Source organism: Phyllobates terribilis, unplaced genomic scaffold (genome assembly GCF_046119375.1).
Source record: "Phyllobates terribilis strain yellow unplaced genomic scaffold, ASM4611937v1 Scaffold_13__5_contigs__length_258822181, whole genome shotgun sequence".
NCBI classification, from domain to species: domain Eukaryota; kingdom Metazoa; phylum Chordata; class Amphibia; order Anura; family Dendrobatidae; genus Phyllobates; species Phyllobates terribilis.
Genome location: NW_027362773.1, coordinates 130543136 through 130557463, shown reverse-complemented (window position 1 = coordinate 130557463; position 14328 = coordinate 130543136). Strand labels below are relative to the sequence as shown.

The following is a 14328-nucleotide window of genomic DNA, read 5'->3' as shown; positions in this document are numbered from 1 at the left end:
TTTGAGATAAAGTACTGGGTTTAATCAGTGCATTATAAGAATCAAGTACAAAACAGAAAATGGAAATGTTACAATGCTGATAAAAAAACAGGAGGAGATGGAGGATGAGGGACTGCTGGCTGATTGTAGCTGAGGAATGATCTTGATGTCATGGCTGGGTATATAAAAAGGAACCATTAGCATCACTTGTGGCGATCCTGTTGAAGAAACAAAACAAGTCACATGTAGCAGCAATCAGTCTCCTAATGGGTTAGCCAAGAAAAATTCTCAATTTTAAGTCAGAATCACAGCACATTAAGAACAGATCCTCCTTGCCGAAGTACAGACTGCAGTGAGCAACAGGGGAACATTTAGCACTGGTCCCCCACAGCTTCTCATGATGCCCAACAGGACATTACCCCCAATTTGACTCCATTATGGATGACCTTAAACAGGTTGAATATTTTAAAGTGGCATGACTAAGCAGTATATAAAAGCCAGGTAATTAGGATATTTTTACTTTTGGGATGAATAATGATTAATCAGTCTATGCAATTTACCTTTAACATTTTTTCTAGCTTGATGGCATCTGCAGCAAACTTCCTGATCCCATCAGACAGCTTCTCCACTGCCATTTGGTCTTCATTGTGTTCCCAACGGAAAGATTTCTCATCCAAGTGGATCTTCTCTAGATTGCAGGCCTGGGCTGGATGACAAAAAGGAAATGCGCATAAGCCACTTGATGAAAGGAGTTGTGCAATTTCTACATAGTCGTTCCTTTTCTTATAGGAACAATCTGTTCACATAATCAGTGTGTAAAATTAATTATTTGCCCATCATAAGTTTTGACACCATATTGTCCTGCAGCATAAGAAATCCAACTACTGAATGCAATGCTGTAATACACAAGAAACTTTCAGGACATGGCCACAAGATGGCACTGCAGCAGTCACTATGCTGAATGTAGTTGATCTATAGGCGCTCTGCTCTCGCACCAAAACTATTAAAAAGGTTATTCCAGCTTTTTTATTGACAAATTTGCAAAGTGATTCTATAACCAAGCAACTTTGCAATTTACTTATTAAAATTCTCTGCTCTCAAGAACAGTCATTTTTAATTTTGTTTCCTGCTCATTGCCTAGGTTACCTGCCACTGCTGCAGGGTTGAGCATGTGTAGCACTTGCTTACAAGCACTTTAATAGAACGTGTAAGGACTGCTCTAAAGCAGGCTGGATGGCTGGAGCAGTTTGCTCCCAATCATGGCAGCTTCCATACCACATCTCACCTCGGTTGCAGCTATACGAGGCAGCTTCGTGGCTGCAGCTCCCAGCTAGCCAGGAGGCCAACGAGTGGTGTACTCTTACTTGAAAAAAATGGGATAACACTTTAAAACTAAAAAAAAGGATAAAACTGCCAATTCGCAGGAAGGAGTTTAAGATAAGATTAGTCTAGTCTCAAAATAAAGTCAAAATATGAAAAAAAAAAAAAAACACCGTTCCCCTAAAAAAAAAATTTAAGCAACACCCCAATACAATTTTTTGGGGTGCCATTGAAAAACTACAAGTGAAGAGACTAGAGTGAACAAAAAAAACCTGCCCACAGCATTTCAGTACTACTTCAAAATTAAGTTACTCCTTCCCCCATGACTGACTACACTAATGTGTTACTCTCTTCCTCCTAGTATAATAAAGCAGAAGTTCCCATGGGAAAGCCAATCCTCAGATGTTGTGGCTACAGATCAGGAGATGTCGCTGCCTAGCACTACAGATGATGGCCATGGACGTGCAGCGGCCTCTTTACCTTCCTTCGCCGTCAGTGTCGGGCTGAGCTTAGTACAGTCTTTGCTCAGCTCTCCAAGCAGCTTGGGAGAAATGGTCAGATAATCGCAGCCGGTCAGGGCCTTGATCTCTCCCGTGTTTCGGAAAGACGCCCCCATGACTATGGTCTTGTAGCCAAACTTCTTGTAGTAATTGTAAATCTTGGTAACACTCTTCACACCTATATCAAAAAAATATATATTAGCGTTGTGACTAATAAAAGCAATAAGGCTACTCCTGTGTAATATGCACCGATAGCACGACAGGACCAGCTACCGTATGTTTTTATTTTAATGTGACAAACTTTGTATTATACAGAATAAAACAGATTCTCTTGATACCTAAAGACCCTGCTTAGGAGTCACATGAAGACCATTTACAGTACACAAGGGGGAAGTGTAACTTGATAATGATGCAGCTTATTTTCCGTTTTGCATTCTCTTTTTGCTAGGGAATGTAACAAGTGTTGGGGTTATTGCCCATTTCACCCTCATCCCTAATTAATGTACCAGAAAGAATCCCCCATATAGTACTGGTATATAATGTACTGCAAGAAGGCTACCTCTTCTGTTCCTGGAAAAACCCTTAAAGCTTTATTTTAGGTAAAGACTTGCAGAACAAGTCACAATGACTTCACTACAGAGTGTTCTGGAATGGGAGCATAAAGGAGCACACTGAACATTTATCTGCATTTGCTTTCCTGTTAATTTTAAAGGGGTTGTCTGGTAGTCATGACTGCAGATTTGTGAATCCTCACAGTGCAGTCATGTGACTGCAAGTATGCATTATACTTTCGACCACATTCTGACTAGACATGTAAGGCCTCACTCCATTCACTTGCACCGCTTCACTCAATGCAAGTTTAGTCTGCACATGACTGCATGTATACAAATCACATACTTGTGGTCACACGCGCACCGCTCCCAGCACTGGAGAGTCCTGACTGCGAACAAGATGCGAGGATTTGAAAGTCTGCAGTCACATGTCCGCAGACTTCTAGTCTAAGGCCAGACAACCCCTTAATATTTAGCTCTTACCTGGGTCCTCTGATGGTTCATAACTCTTCTGGTTAGAGTTTGCCACATGCCAGTCCAATATTCTCCCAACAAATGGAGAAATGAGGGTGACACCAGCCTCGGCACAGGCTACAGCTTGGGCGAAGGAGAACAGTAGAGTCATATTGCAGTGTATGCCGTATTGCTCCTCCAGAACCCTGTATGATCAATCAGAAACCCTTATTGTATTCAGTTCAGAGTCATTACAACAGAAATTACTGAATAAACAGACTTACTTTCCAGCTTGTATTCCCTCCCATGTTGACGATAACTTGATCAGGATTCTCTCCTTGTCAATACCTGCCTCCTTGTACAGAGCGATAAGACTCTTGGCTCGTTCCACCATCGCATCCTTATCAAAAGACAGTCTGGGGGAAAGAAAAAGGATTCCATAAAATGAGAAAGTGCACCAGGGTATAAGTCCAGACCTGAAACCAGAGCCTGTCTACAGGGCACAGGAGAGTCAACAGGGCGGGGCCTAGAGGATGGTCAGCAGGATTTTGGATGTTTAAAGACGTGTAATAGCAGGTGGAAGTTTTATGCTAATGAAGCACAAGTGCAGCAGGACTGGGCATTGTACTTGGTCTTTTCCTGCCCATCTGATTATCTGCACCCCCACCTGCCACAGGTGACTACAGGTTATTGCTATGTAATCTGAGAGCAGCATGATGTAGGGTCTGAGACCCTGTTTCCAGTGATGTGTCACTTGTGCTTTGTTTTACTATTTTAAGAAAATCAGTGTTTTATCAGAAGGAGATCAGGACTAGGAGCCTCCTACCTCCTGGTCCAGCCACACCCTTACACCTGATTGGCAGCTTTCTGTGTATACTGACAAAAAGCTGCCAGCCTGCGGTGCAGGCGGGGCTACACCGCAGGAAGTAGCCTGCGGTGCAGGCGGGGCTACACCGCAGGAAGTAGCCTGCGGTGCAGGCGGGGCTACACCGCAGGAAGTAGCCTGCGGTGCAGGCGGGGCTACACCGCAGGAAGTAGCCTGCGGTGCAGGCGGGGCTACACCGCAGGAAGTAGCCTGCGGTGCAGGCGGGGCTACACCGCAGGAAGTAGCCTGCGGTGCAGGCGGGGCTACACCGCAGGAAGTAGCCTGCGGTGCAGGCGGGGCTACACCGCAGGAAGTAGCCTGCGGTGCAGGCGGGGCTACACCGCAGGAAGTAGCCTGCGGTGCAGGCGGGGCTACACCGCAGGAAGTAGCCTGCGGTGCAGGCGGGGCTACACCGCAGGAAGTAGCCTGCGGTGCAGGCGGGGCTACACCGCAGGAAGTAGCCTGCAAAATCCGTATCACTCAATTGGGATTTAAGCTTACTGCACATTTAGTGCAAGATAAAGATGTACCTGGCATCCACTTCAGTGGAGACGCGACCGGGAATTTTCTTCAAGATTTCAACTCCAAACAAGACGAACAGCTTGTCCATGATGTTATTGATCTGCTCCTCTTCAGTCCTAAAAACATAAAGGTCCAAAAACACAATGAAGCCTAACAATCTGGATGACGTCAAAGAAACTTTTGTAAAGCCAAGTTGGTATGTTTAGATTCAGCTCTAATTAGATTTCCAAAATTAGTCTCTGTGCTCCTACGACTGATCATTCTTGTAATTACTAGCGCCTGACAACAATGGAGGCAATCAGAAGCTTCAGTGAACACGAGGCCGCACAATATACAAGTGCGGCTGCTGGGAAATATTGATAAGGGGCCTGAATACTCTATTTGAGATGCAGTGAGGAGAACTGGCATTTATATGGAAAACACTATGCAGATTTTACAAAAAAAAAAAAAAAAGGAGGAGTCTCATGCAAATCCCCTCCGAACTGGTATAATTTCACAGCTGCAGGGTTTCCATCAATTATCTCTGAACTCGCTCCCTCTGCAGCAAGTTCTGCAAACTGTCTGCACAGTACAGTCTCCCTGGACTCCTTAGCTCTGCTGGACTCCTAGATGCCTCATACAGAGCAGGGTTATTTCCCAGCTCACTGCAGAGGAAAGGAAAAAAAATCTTTAGGAATATCTTCAGCTTCCATACATTGTGATTCAGGAGAATGTTCACATTGCATACTTCATTCTAGGAAGGTCTGCAAGTGACTCATCTGAAACAACCACATTTCAGAGGAATGAAAACCATTTTCAGATGTACATTTTTACAACAAAATGTGCAGCAAAGCGCTTTAACATATTTAAGGTCCAAAATGTTGCTTATTCCCCCCCCAGATTTAGAATCTAAAAATACCCAGAAAAAACAAACTAAGAATTCTGGTTAGCACCACTAAAGGAGGTCAAGGTCCCAGTTCTAAGGGGTATTCTGGTTGGACATCACCTACCTAAAGTATGGGTGATAACTTCTAGATCAGTGGGGGTCTGAACAGACCCCAAAAACTAACAGGAATAACCATACCCCATTCTGCAAGACTGAAGCAGTAGTGTGCATGGTCGACCACACCATTCATTCCCTATGAGGCTGCTGGAGACAGTACAGTGCACTGGCAGTCACTCCATTCCAAAAGTGATAGAAGTGCCCCATTCTGATCTAGAGGTTGGCCCCACCAACATAGAAAGTATCTATCCTATGGACACCAACCCAAATGAAATTAACATTAAAAGCTGGGCATAAACTAATGTCCACAAACCTCAAGTGAGTGTAGGGGAGGTGAAGAACGGGCCAGAATCCCTCCACAACAATGTAAGTGATCACCAAGTTATTGCTGCTACAGATAGGCCTGTCTACAAGCTATTGATTCGTGGGGTGTACTTATTTTTCTGCAGTCTACATTTTGGTAATTGGACAGTGTCATTTATTACTTGTGGTTCATCCAAGGTTGTATTAACCTAATTTTAAGACCTAAGGACTTGATTTTGTATTACATCACATTACGTAAAACTAGAAATTTAAGAGCACGTGCTTCAATTGTTTCTTATAACTGATTAAAAATGTTAAACCTTGCAGAATTGGAGCCATTTTTTGCTACAGATTTCACCCATACTGAAGAGCGGGGAAAAATCTGCACCAAAAACACAAGTAAAAATGGCAGCAAAAACACGGCTTTTTTTCCTTCTATAAGATGCAGAAATTTCTGCACTGAATACTTAACATGTGCAAACACCCAAAGGAGGCAGAGTCCTTCTCCTGCAGGGCCACAGGGTATTTTAGGACTTCATACTAACCTCATTTACTAGTCAAGCTGAAATGTTCAAAAATGTTGGTAGGACAGAATGATTTAAAGGTAAATAATTACGCAGACATTCTAAAAAGTGAAATCTGCCCCTAGCAATGGCTTTACCGACACATTTCAGCTCCATGTAAAGAAAATACTTGCAACAGGTGACACCAACCTATGCGAGGAATGTCAGTTTGCAAAAGACTAGAGGTAAACGCCCAGAGGCACAGACACAATGAATGGTGACTTACCCGCCAAGCTTTTTGCCGTACTGAATAGCATCATTTACCAGCTGCTTGTATTCTGGCATTTGTGCGGCTGCCAATATCAGTGATGGGTTAGTGGTGGCATCCTGCGGCTTGTATTCCTCAATAGCTGGGGAGATTAATATTAGCGACACTCAGTAGAGCACATGCAGAACTGATCCCCAAAGATAAAAAGGTTCAGGAATCCATGAAATCAGAATAAGCCTTTATCCCAAAAGCATCACAGGCATTATCTATGTGCAGCATCATTGATCAGAAACCCAGAGTCAGCTTTTTCTCTGTACAGCCTCATGTTTGGGGTTTTTGTCCAGTTTAAGAAAACTGCAGATGGACGTACCGTGACAATGTCATGCATACAATGCCACCATTCCCTGGTCCAAGTGGGTGATCACTTGACCACATGTATGAGATTTGTAGTCACGTGCCAGCTAGACTCCTCCGCTAGAAGATGGAGATATGGAGGAATAAAGTCAGATGACCACAAGTATACAAGTCACATAATAGTAGTAATGTGACTGGCTACCAGCACTGGGAATCGTGACCAGGTGACAGAAGACTTTTCTTAGACTAACAATACTTTTGCAAAGGAGTATGATATCAGTCTTTCAAAGGATGTGGAAGATATATGAAAATGGAAACCTTTCAATACCTTTTGCCATGTAATCTAAGCCTGTTATCACCTGTCCACTAGATCGGTGTGGGTCCTACCGCTGGAAGACCCAACAACCAACAGAAGAGACATCTTCAGCGCCAGACTATAGTGGAGCAGCAGAACACAAGTGTCCTCCACAACCCTCATCTCCCAGCCACAGACCTGAAGCCCAGGGAGAACAGGGGTCTTGTGCCCTTTCATGATAATCGGCGAGGGTCCCAGCAGTGGGACTCTTACTAATCCAGTTACCTGTTGTAACTTGTTTAGGCTGGAAAAGCTTTTAAAATGGTGTTTGAGATCAACAATCTGAAGCTGAATGGGGATGAATTGAGATTAAAAGGGTTGTCTGATGGGAATACATCATCGCCCATCCACAGGATAGGTGATCACTTAGATCTGCAGCTACCCCTCATTCTGCTGGGACCCCCCAACAATAGGCAAACGGGGCACTTTTATCCCCATTGGAATGGAGTGGCCATGTACATGCTAGACCGCAGCTCCATGCATTCTCTGACTGCTGGAGCATGGCATTTGCCATTCACAAGCAGCCCCATAGCAAATACACTAAGCAGTAGAGCATGTGCCCTGCCACTCCATTTTAAGAGGGGATAAAAGGGCCTCAGCAGCCATATCCCACTGATCTAAAAGTCAATACCTATTAAGTGGATAGGCAATTGTTATAACCATGTGTAGTTATGTGATGACCAGCCCAAGATGGCCAGCGGATGAATTTGCAACATGTCACAAAGCTGGAGCACTGAGGATAACCAAGGGGCACATGCCATTAAAAGTTAGGCGACCTACAGCTACTAGTATGTTTCATCTCCAGTATCCCTTTTGCAACACATGCACAATCCAAAAGGCAACATGTGGTGCCGATTCCAGCGTAGGCTACGGATGCCATTGTCGGACCTCCATTGCCCCCACCTGGAGGCCATACGAGGCAATACACTGCTCAGAACAGAAAGATGGCCACTCCTCAGTACAGCAAGTTCAGGGGGAAAGTCTTTGAAAGTTTTTAGATTTTTACTAGTGATGAGCGAGCATGCTCATTACTAGAGTTTTAAAAGCATGCTCGGGTGTTTTCAGAGTATCTTCTGCATGCTTGAATGTTATGTTTGAGTCACTCCGTGTGCATGATTTGCGACTGTTTGACAATTTTAATACATGCGAGGAATGCCTGTTAGGCATTCCTCAAATTTATTAAAGATGTCAAAGTCACAAATCATGCGCACACAGTAACTCCACATAACATTCAAGCACGCTGCAAATACTCGGCAAGCACCCGAGCATGCTCACCGAAAGGGTTAACAGAACATGCTCGCTCATCACTAATCTTTACACTAAGGTTATGGTCTGTTACGAAGGATCTAGAATTTTTTATTGAGTAAATTGTCGGCTTCTGATCCTGAACGATTAAGCTTCCTGATATTTACTGGAGGCAGAATAGGTGTGTCCAGAATATGAAAGCAGAGACAATGAAGTGCAATCATACAATATAAAGTCTCGCTCACAGTGACTAGGCAGATTGGACGGACTGTTGCCAAATCAGGAAGAAATTCTTATATAAGTAATGTAGGAAACCACGGCTGAAGCTGCTCATTTGCAATGTGAAGCTTTATGAAGATGAAATCATGATAAAGTCCAATACTGTCCTCATATTGCAAAATGTAGGGTTTAGCTGTGAGCCAAGTGCAATTAGTATTTGATCTGTAATAAGGCTCCCTCAGGTACAATGGGTTTCTAAAGTATCTACAGAGCCTCAGAGTTCATAGAAGTCCAATAGAAAAACCATGACAATCCAAAACAGTCCATGTACAGAGGTATCCTACCCTGGAAGCCTACAGACCAGAAGGCGCCTGTATGACCACACGGAGGTTGTGCAGCTCTTCACTAGGAGCCATAAAGCATCTGTACATGCGCCACTGTGCGGTATTCACAGGAGCAAGGCTTATAGATGGGAAGACGTTCTTACAGGACAGCCTTTTATTATGCGATGTTTGCAGATTGGCTTTGTGAACCCCCAACTACTACAAGGAATATTGGATTTAATTTCAAATCCCAGAAAGCACAGGTAACTCACCACCCCATAGACCAGGGAAGAGGTGTCTGGTCTTAACATTTTCTTCTGTAGAGATGACGTGAAGGATGGCATTACCCCAAGCAGAACATTACTGAGATCATCCTCATTTCTGGTGCTTGAAGATAAGTCATCGCTGGAGTTTTTAATCAATGTCACCCAAACAGGTCTCCCATTACCCACAGCTAACAGGCTGAACAGAGACTCCGCTGGCCCCATACTCCAGACAGGCAAGGGCTACAGTACAGCCCCTTTCTGAATGAGGCAGGACAGGTTGTGGTATCTATATCGGGTATTGGTTAATTGGCAGCAGAAGTGGCGTCTTAGAATATGGCAAGAAGTTCAGTAAGTGCACTGTAATAGGAGGCCTGTTTTGGCTAGAGGTGGCTGCACTCATGTGGACACACGCTTCCATCACAACAAACAAGGACACACTACACTTGGGTTAACGCCATCCAGCACAAGAATGAGTAGTGTTAATAGGAATACACCATTGTTTATGGACACCAGACTACAGTACCCTTTTCCCCCTCTAGTCTATAGGGGTGAGGAGTGACCTGTATTTTCTCATAAAGCTGTGATACTTTTTATATCTGGATGGACTAGAAACTTCTGTTCTGAACCAGCTCTGTACAGAACTTGAAGATTATAGTAGGAGCTGTATGCGCTGTACATGGTTTCTACAGGTACAACATCAGCAAGATAAGTGGAGTGCCCAGCTTGATGCAGTATGTGATGGATGGCATGATTTTCACGAGTCCATAAAAAAACAACTACTAGAACTATAAGTTAGAGACAAGTTGCAAGTCGGTGACTAATGGGGTGGTTTTGGTACAGTGTCCTGCTTGTCATATCGATCCTGTGACTGACATACAATGGCCCAGTGTTACTACACTAAACAGGTTGCCATGCTATGAATTGCACGCACCACATGTATGCCACGCTTCATTTACACCTCTTATAGATTGGGACATAATCCATATTACAGTTCAAGCTTGTGCAGAGTGAACCTTGTAAATGTCACATATGAGCAATTTGTGGCCGACTTACTGAAAGCTGCTGATCTTACCCTGTCGTATGCAAGCACTGCCTCAATGCACATTCACAGTGAGACCCTCTTACTGTAGCCCTATTAAACCTTAAGACCAGGGATCCTATAGCTGATAGATAACCCCCTTTGGGTGTACACCAGTCAGCACTGCATTGGGTCAATGCGGAGCTGCTTTTGTTGTGAGTGACTAGGGATGTCTCCTGTGCCTGACCTGCTGAGTCGGCTCTAGCACATTCAGTCTATTGTAGACTATGTACCAACTCATGCCAGTATATCTGGTGGTGTTTTGCTTGCTACGAACATTAATTCCAGTCCTAACCAGGCAGATACATGCAGGAAAACCAGCTAACAAACAAGTGTTTCCACATTGTCCCTGCAAGACATTGCTCCATGATGCGGTGCTGAAAACCAATTAGGTAACTAGATATTACACTTTCCATACAACGGAGGAACTTGGGCAATTATGATGAAAAACTGCTGAGACTTTGTGGTCTTGTAATGCAAAAGTGGGAAACTGATTATAAACTAGATAAACTGAATAGCACGGAGAAGTCACTACACACAAGGATGGGCAGCCATTAAACCCAATATTTCATTAAGGCTAGCACAGTATAAATATCACTTATGTTATTCTATAAAGAACTAGACCGCAAGAAAGAAATTAATAGATTGCAGGCATGCAGCACTGTGCACCAATGGTTTGGCAAAGGCTTCTTGCACAAAGTAAGCAGTGGTGTAAGCTTAGACAGTCTTAAAATGTGCCAGATTTATATATAATAAATATAGTTACCAGTGTCCACTGCAGTCTATTATAATATAGGGTCATTCTGAATGCAGTGTCAGGAGAAGTTAAAGGTCGGCCTGAGCACTGTGGTCCCCGGGAATCTGCCCGGGACATTCCCAACGCAGGGGTGGATATGGTCTAATCTGAACAAATGCAATAAGTTTTGATTTAGGTAAAGAGTAATTTATAGCCTTTCCCCTGCATGCATCTTTAGGGTCAGATCACTTACATAAATGCCTAATTTATGTTACAAGAAGAACCAGGGTCATTACTTTTTGTAAATACAGTTCACCATCATCTAACCCCAAAGCTTTTAAGCAACTGACTGTAAACTTAATATTGGAGCATCGCATCTTCCCAGTCTCTGACTTTCATGAATGGCTGCAAATCACATCCGGGCCATCCTGTAGGTTACAAACAAGACAGAGGACAGAGATGCAATGTACGTGCAAGAGCAAATAAAGAAAGATTCCTGTTCTGCACATGCAGTGTGCCCTGTATACTGCTGCTGGACCCATCCTCTGCTGATGTCATGCTACAACAGCTTTCCTATAGTTGTGCATGAAATCCTCAGATAAAGCCGGGGCACAGTCTGCACCTTTATTTACTAGGATTTGTGTGACCGCTCCTTTCTTACAGGCCACTTAAGGTGAGCCAGGGACAATGCTTCCCCCATCCTCCAAGACTATTGTGCCTATGGGAACTTATAACTTTGCACCAACTTTAAAGAAAACACAACCAGCACCACAGCCACTGTTTACTGTGCACAAGGCATCAGGACTACTGAGAATTACCCCTCAGGTCCCATTGCTATGTATTTTGTGTGTGAACTCCATATTTAGTAGGCATGTGGATTTTAATCCAACAGGGAAAAAGTAGGTAGAATATCCTCATGTAACAGGGATACCATGCTGCTTGGCTACATTTCTCAGAATTTAAGGCAGGCATTGTTCTTACAGAAAGCACTGCGCCCCTGTACAGGTGTATGCCATGTGGAGGAATATGAAACTCTACTGCCTCCAAAGCCCTTCATTTGTATGGACAGTACTACACTCCATACAACTCTGGTCATAGTAGGCTATATACAGCCATGTGGATGAGTCCTTAAAGGGCTATTCATGGCATAGACACAGGATGCTAGCCTGGCCATTTTTGGAACACCCCGGGGGGGGGGGGGGGGCTCACATACACAGCTATAAGACAGGAGTCAAATGACCCCCTTCTCAGGGCAAGTTGCACTTGGGAAGACTTTCAGTTTTTTTCCCCCAGTATATATTATGCAGTACAGCTATGGAGTTTCGGATTTTTTTTGTGTCTCAATCTCACTATTTTTCAAGAGCCTGAATCTCTGCAAATTAAAACTTGCATCCAGAGCAAAAACCATGTAAAAACCCAATAAATCTCACACTGAACGAAATAGTCACAACTTTATAACACATTGCATTTTAATTTCTCACCATTTTCAACATTTGTTTGTCAGTGAATGTAAACTCCCTTAGAGGATGGGGAGACTGAGTTTATTGAGAAATCTTTTGGACCAAATGCAAATGGTACAGGCAGAGGCTGGCACTATCCCCAGCGCTATACCCTGTGGGTACAGGCAGAAGCTGGCACTGTCCCCAGCACTGGAGGGGCAGCACTACACCCTGTGGGTACAGGCAGAGGCTGGCACTGTCCCCAGCACTGGGGGGGGCAGCACTACACCCTGTGGGTACAGGCAGAGGCTGGCACTGTCCCCAGCACTGGGGGGGGCAGCACTACACCCTGTGGGTACAGGCAGAGGCTGGCACTGTCCCCAGCACTGGGGGGGGCAGCACTACACCCTGTGGGTACAGGCAGAGGCTGGCACTGTCCCCAGCACTGGGGGGGCAGCACTACACCCTGTGGGTACAGGCAGAGGCTGGCACTGTCCCCAGCACTGGGGAGCAGCACTACACCCTGTGGGTACAGGCAGAGGCTGGCACTGACCCCAGCACTGGGGGGGCAGCACTACACCCTGTGGGTACAGGCAGAGGCTGGCACTGTCCCCAGCACTGGGGGGGCAGCACTACACCCTGTGGGTACAGGCAGAGGCTGGCACTGTCCCCAGCACTGGGGGGGCAGCACTACACCCTGTGGGTACAGGCAGAGGCTGGCACTGTCCCCAGCACTGGGGGGGGCAGCACTACACCCTGTGGGTACAGGCAGAGGCTGGCACTGTCCCCAGCACTGGGGGGCAGCACATGCGCACTAGGGCACGTGTCCAGGAGGCAGAGCTCCAGCACCCGCCGCACGTGTCACCGCTCGGCTCTGGCAGGACACGCTTAGACTTGTAGTCCCTCAGACCTGTGCACTCCGTTGTGGTGGAGGTCCCAGTACTAGCAGCGCTTACCATTGAAGTCCCCGGTGTCGGCCACCACCACTGTGTGGCTCTTGAGCTGTTCCAGCGCGGACTCCTCCATCTTTTGCTTCTTCACTGCACAGTTGGACATCACAGGGGCTTGAATGGGGCCGGTGGGGGTTATATATAGCTGCGGCTGGCAGAGGGGCGCGAGGGACTTAGCCAATGGGAGCGAAGAGATGAGCGCGCGTCTACACCACACCGCGGGAGCGAGCGACAGGGACCGGTCCCACCAATCAGCGCACGCCGAGTTGAACACGTGATCTGAGCCCGCCTCCTCACCTGCCAGACGTGCCAGGAAGAATGACAGCTCAGTGGACCAATCAGAGAGGAGGAGTGTGACGGACGGTCCGGTGTGAGGAGAATCCTGCCGTCCTGTCACAGTCCTGTAGGGACAACTCTGGAGATAGGGAGTCTCTGCATAAAAGATGTATGTCAATAAAAGTATTATAACTTATAATTATACTTCAGTAACCATAGAAACATCCAAAAGAAAGATTGGAAAACACAAAAGTTTTGTCAGTCTCAAAACTTCAAAAACTTAAAAAAGTAGTCAATGCAAAACAAAATGCATTAAAAAACCACAATGTTTTTATAATAAAATGGTTTATTAAAAAACACCCTAAGGGCTCATTCACACTAGTGATTGTCCCATGTGTTGCTCCTGTCTGCACCAGTTTGGAGGAATCGGAGCAATGGGGGGATTCTGAAAAACAGTCCTGTAGTAAATTCTGATCAATCTGCAGACATGGGCCACGATCCACCATGAGGGGGTCTGCACTGCAGTCTGGATGAGGGGAGCGCTGGAGGAAGAGGAAGATCTTTTCACCTCTTAAGGAGTTTGGTTTTCTTTGCGCTCCGTGTGTCTCTGTGTCAGTGCAGAAGATTTCTGTCTTTATTTACATCTCTTCTGTGGCGTTAATTAGGAGGCATTTTTCGTCTGCTCCCCTCCTCTGCCCGTTTTCATATATATATATATATATTTATTTATGAATCCCCCCAGAGACAGAGTTCATTATAAACTTCTCCCTCTCACCCACAACATCCTCCACGCTTCAGTACCCCCCTACATCTCCTCCCTTGTCTCAGTCTACCACCCTAC

At 45.3% G+C, this 14328-nt stretch overlaps 1 protein-coding gene across 1 annotated transcript; it reads right to left on the bottom strand.

The window, feature by feature from the left end:
• TALDO1 (transaldolase 1) lies at positions 1-13448 on the bottom strand. The gene is made up of 8 exons (XM_073658669.1): positions 13218-13448; positions 6265-6388; positions 4199-4306; positions 3088-3219; positions 2834-3009; positions 1780-1977; positions 540-685; positions 1-197 (listed from the first exon to the last, which is right to left on the bottom strand). Exons 1-8 carry the CDS (start codon positions 13315-13317, stop codon positions 183-185), a joined length of 999 nt encoding a protein of 332 aa, XP_073514770.1. The 5' UTR covers positions 13318-13448; the 3' UTR covers positions 1-182.
• Between the last annotated feature and the right edge of the window lie 880 nt (positions 13449-14328).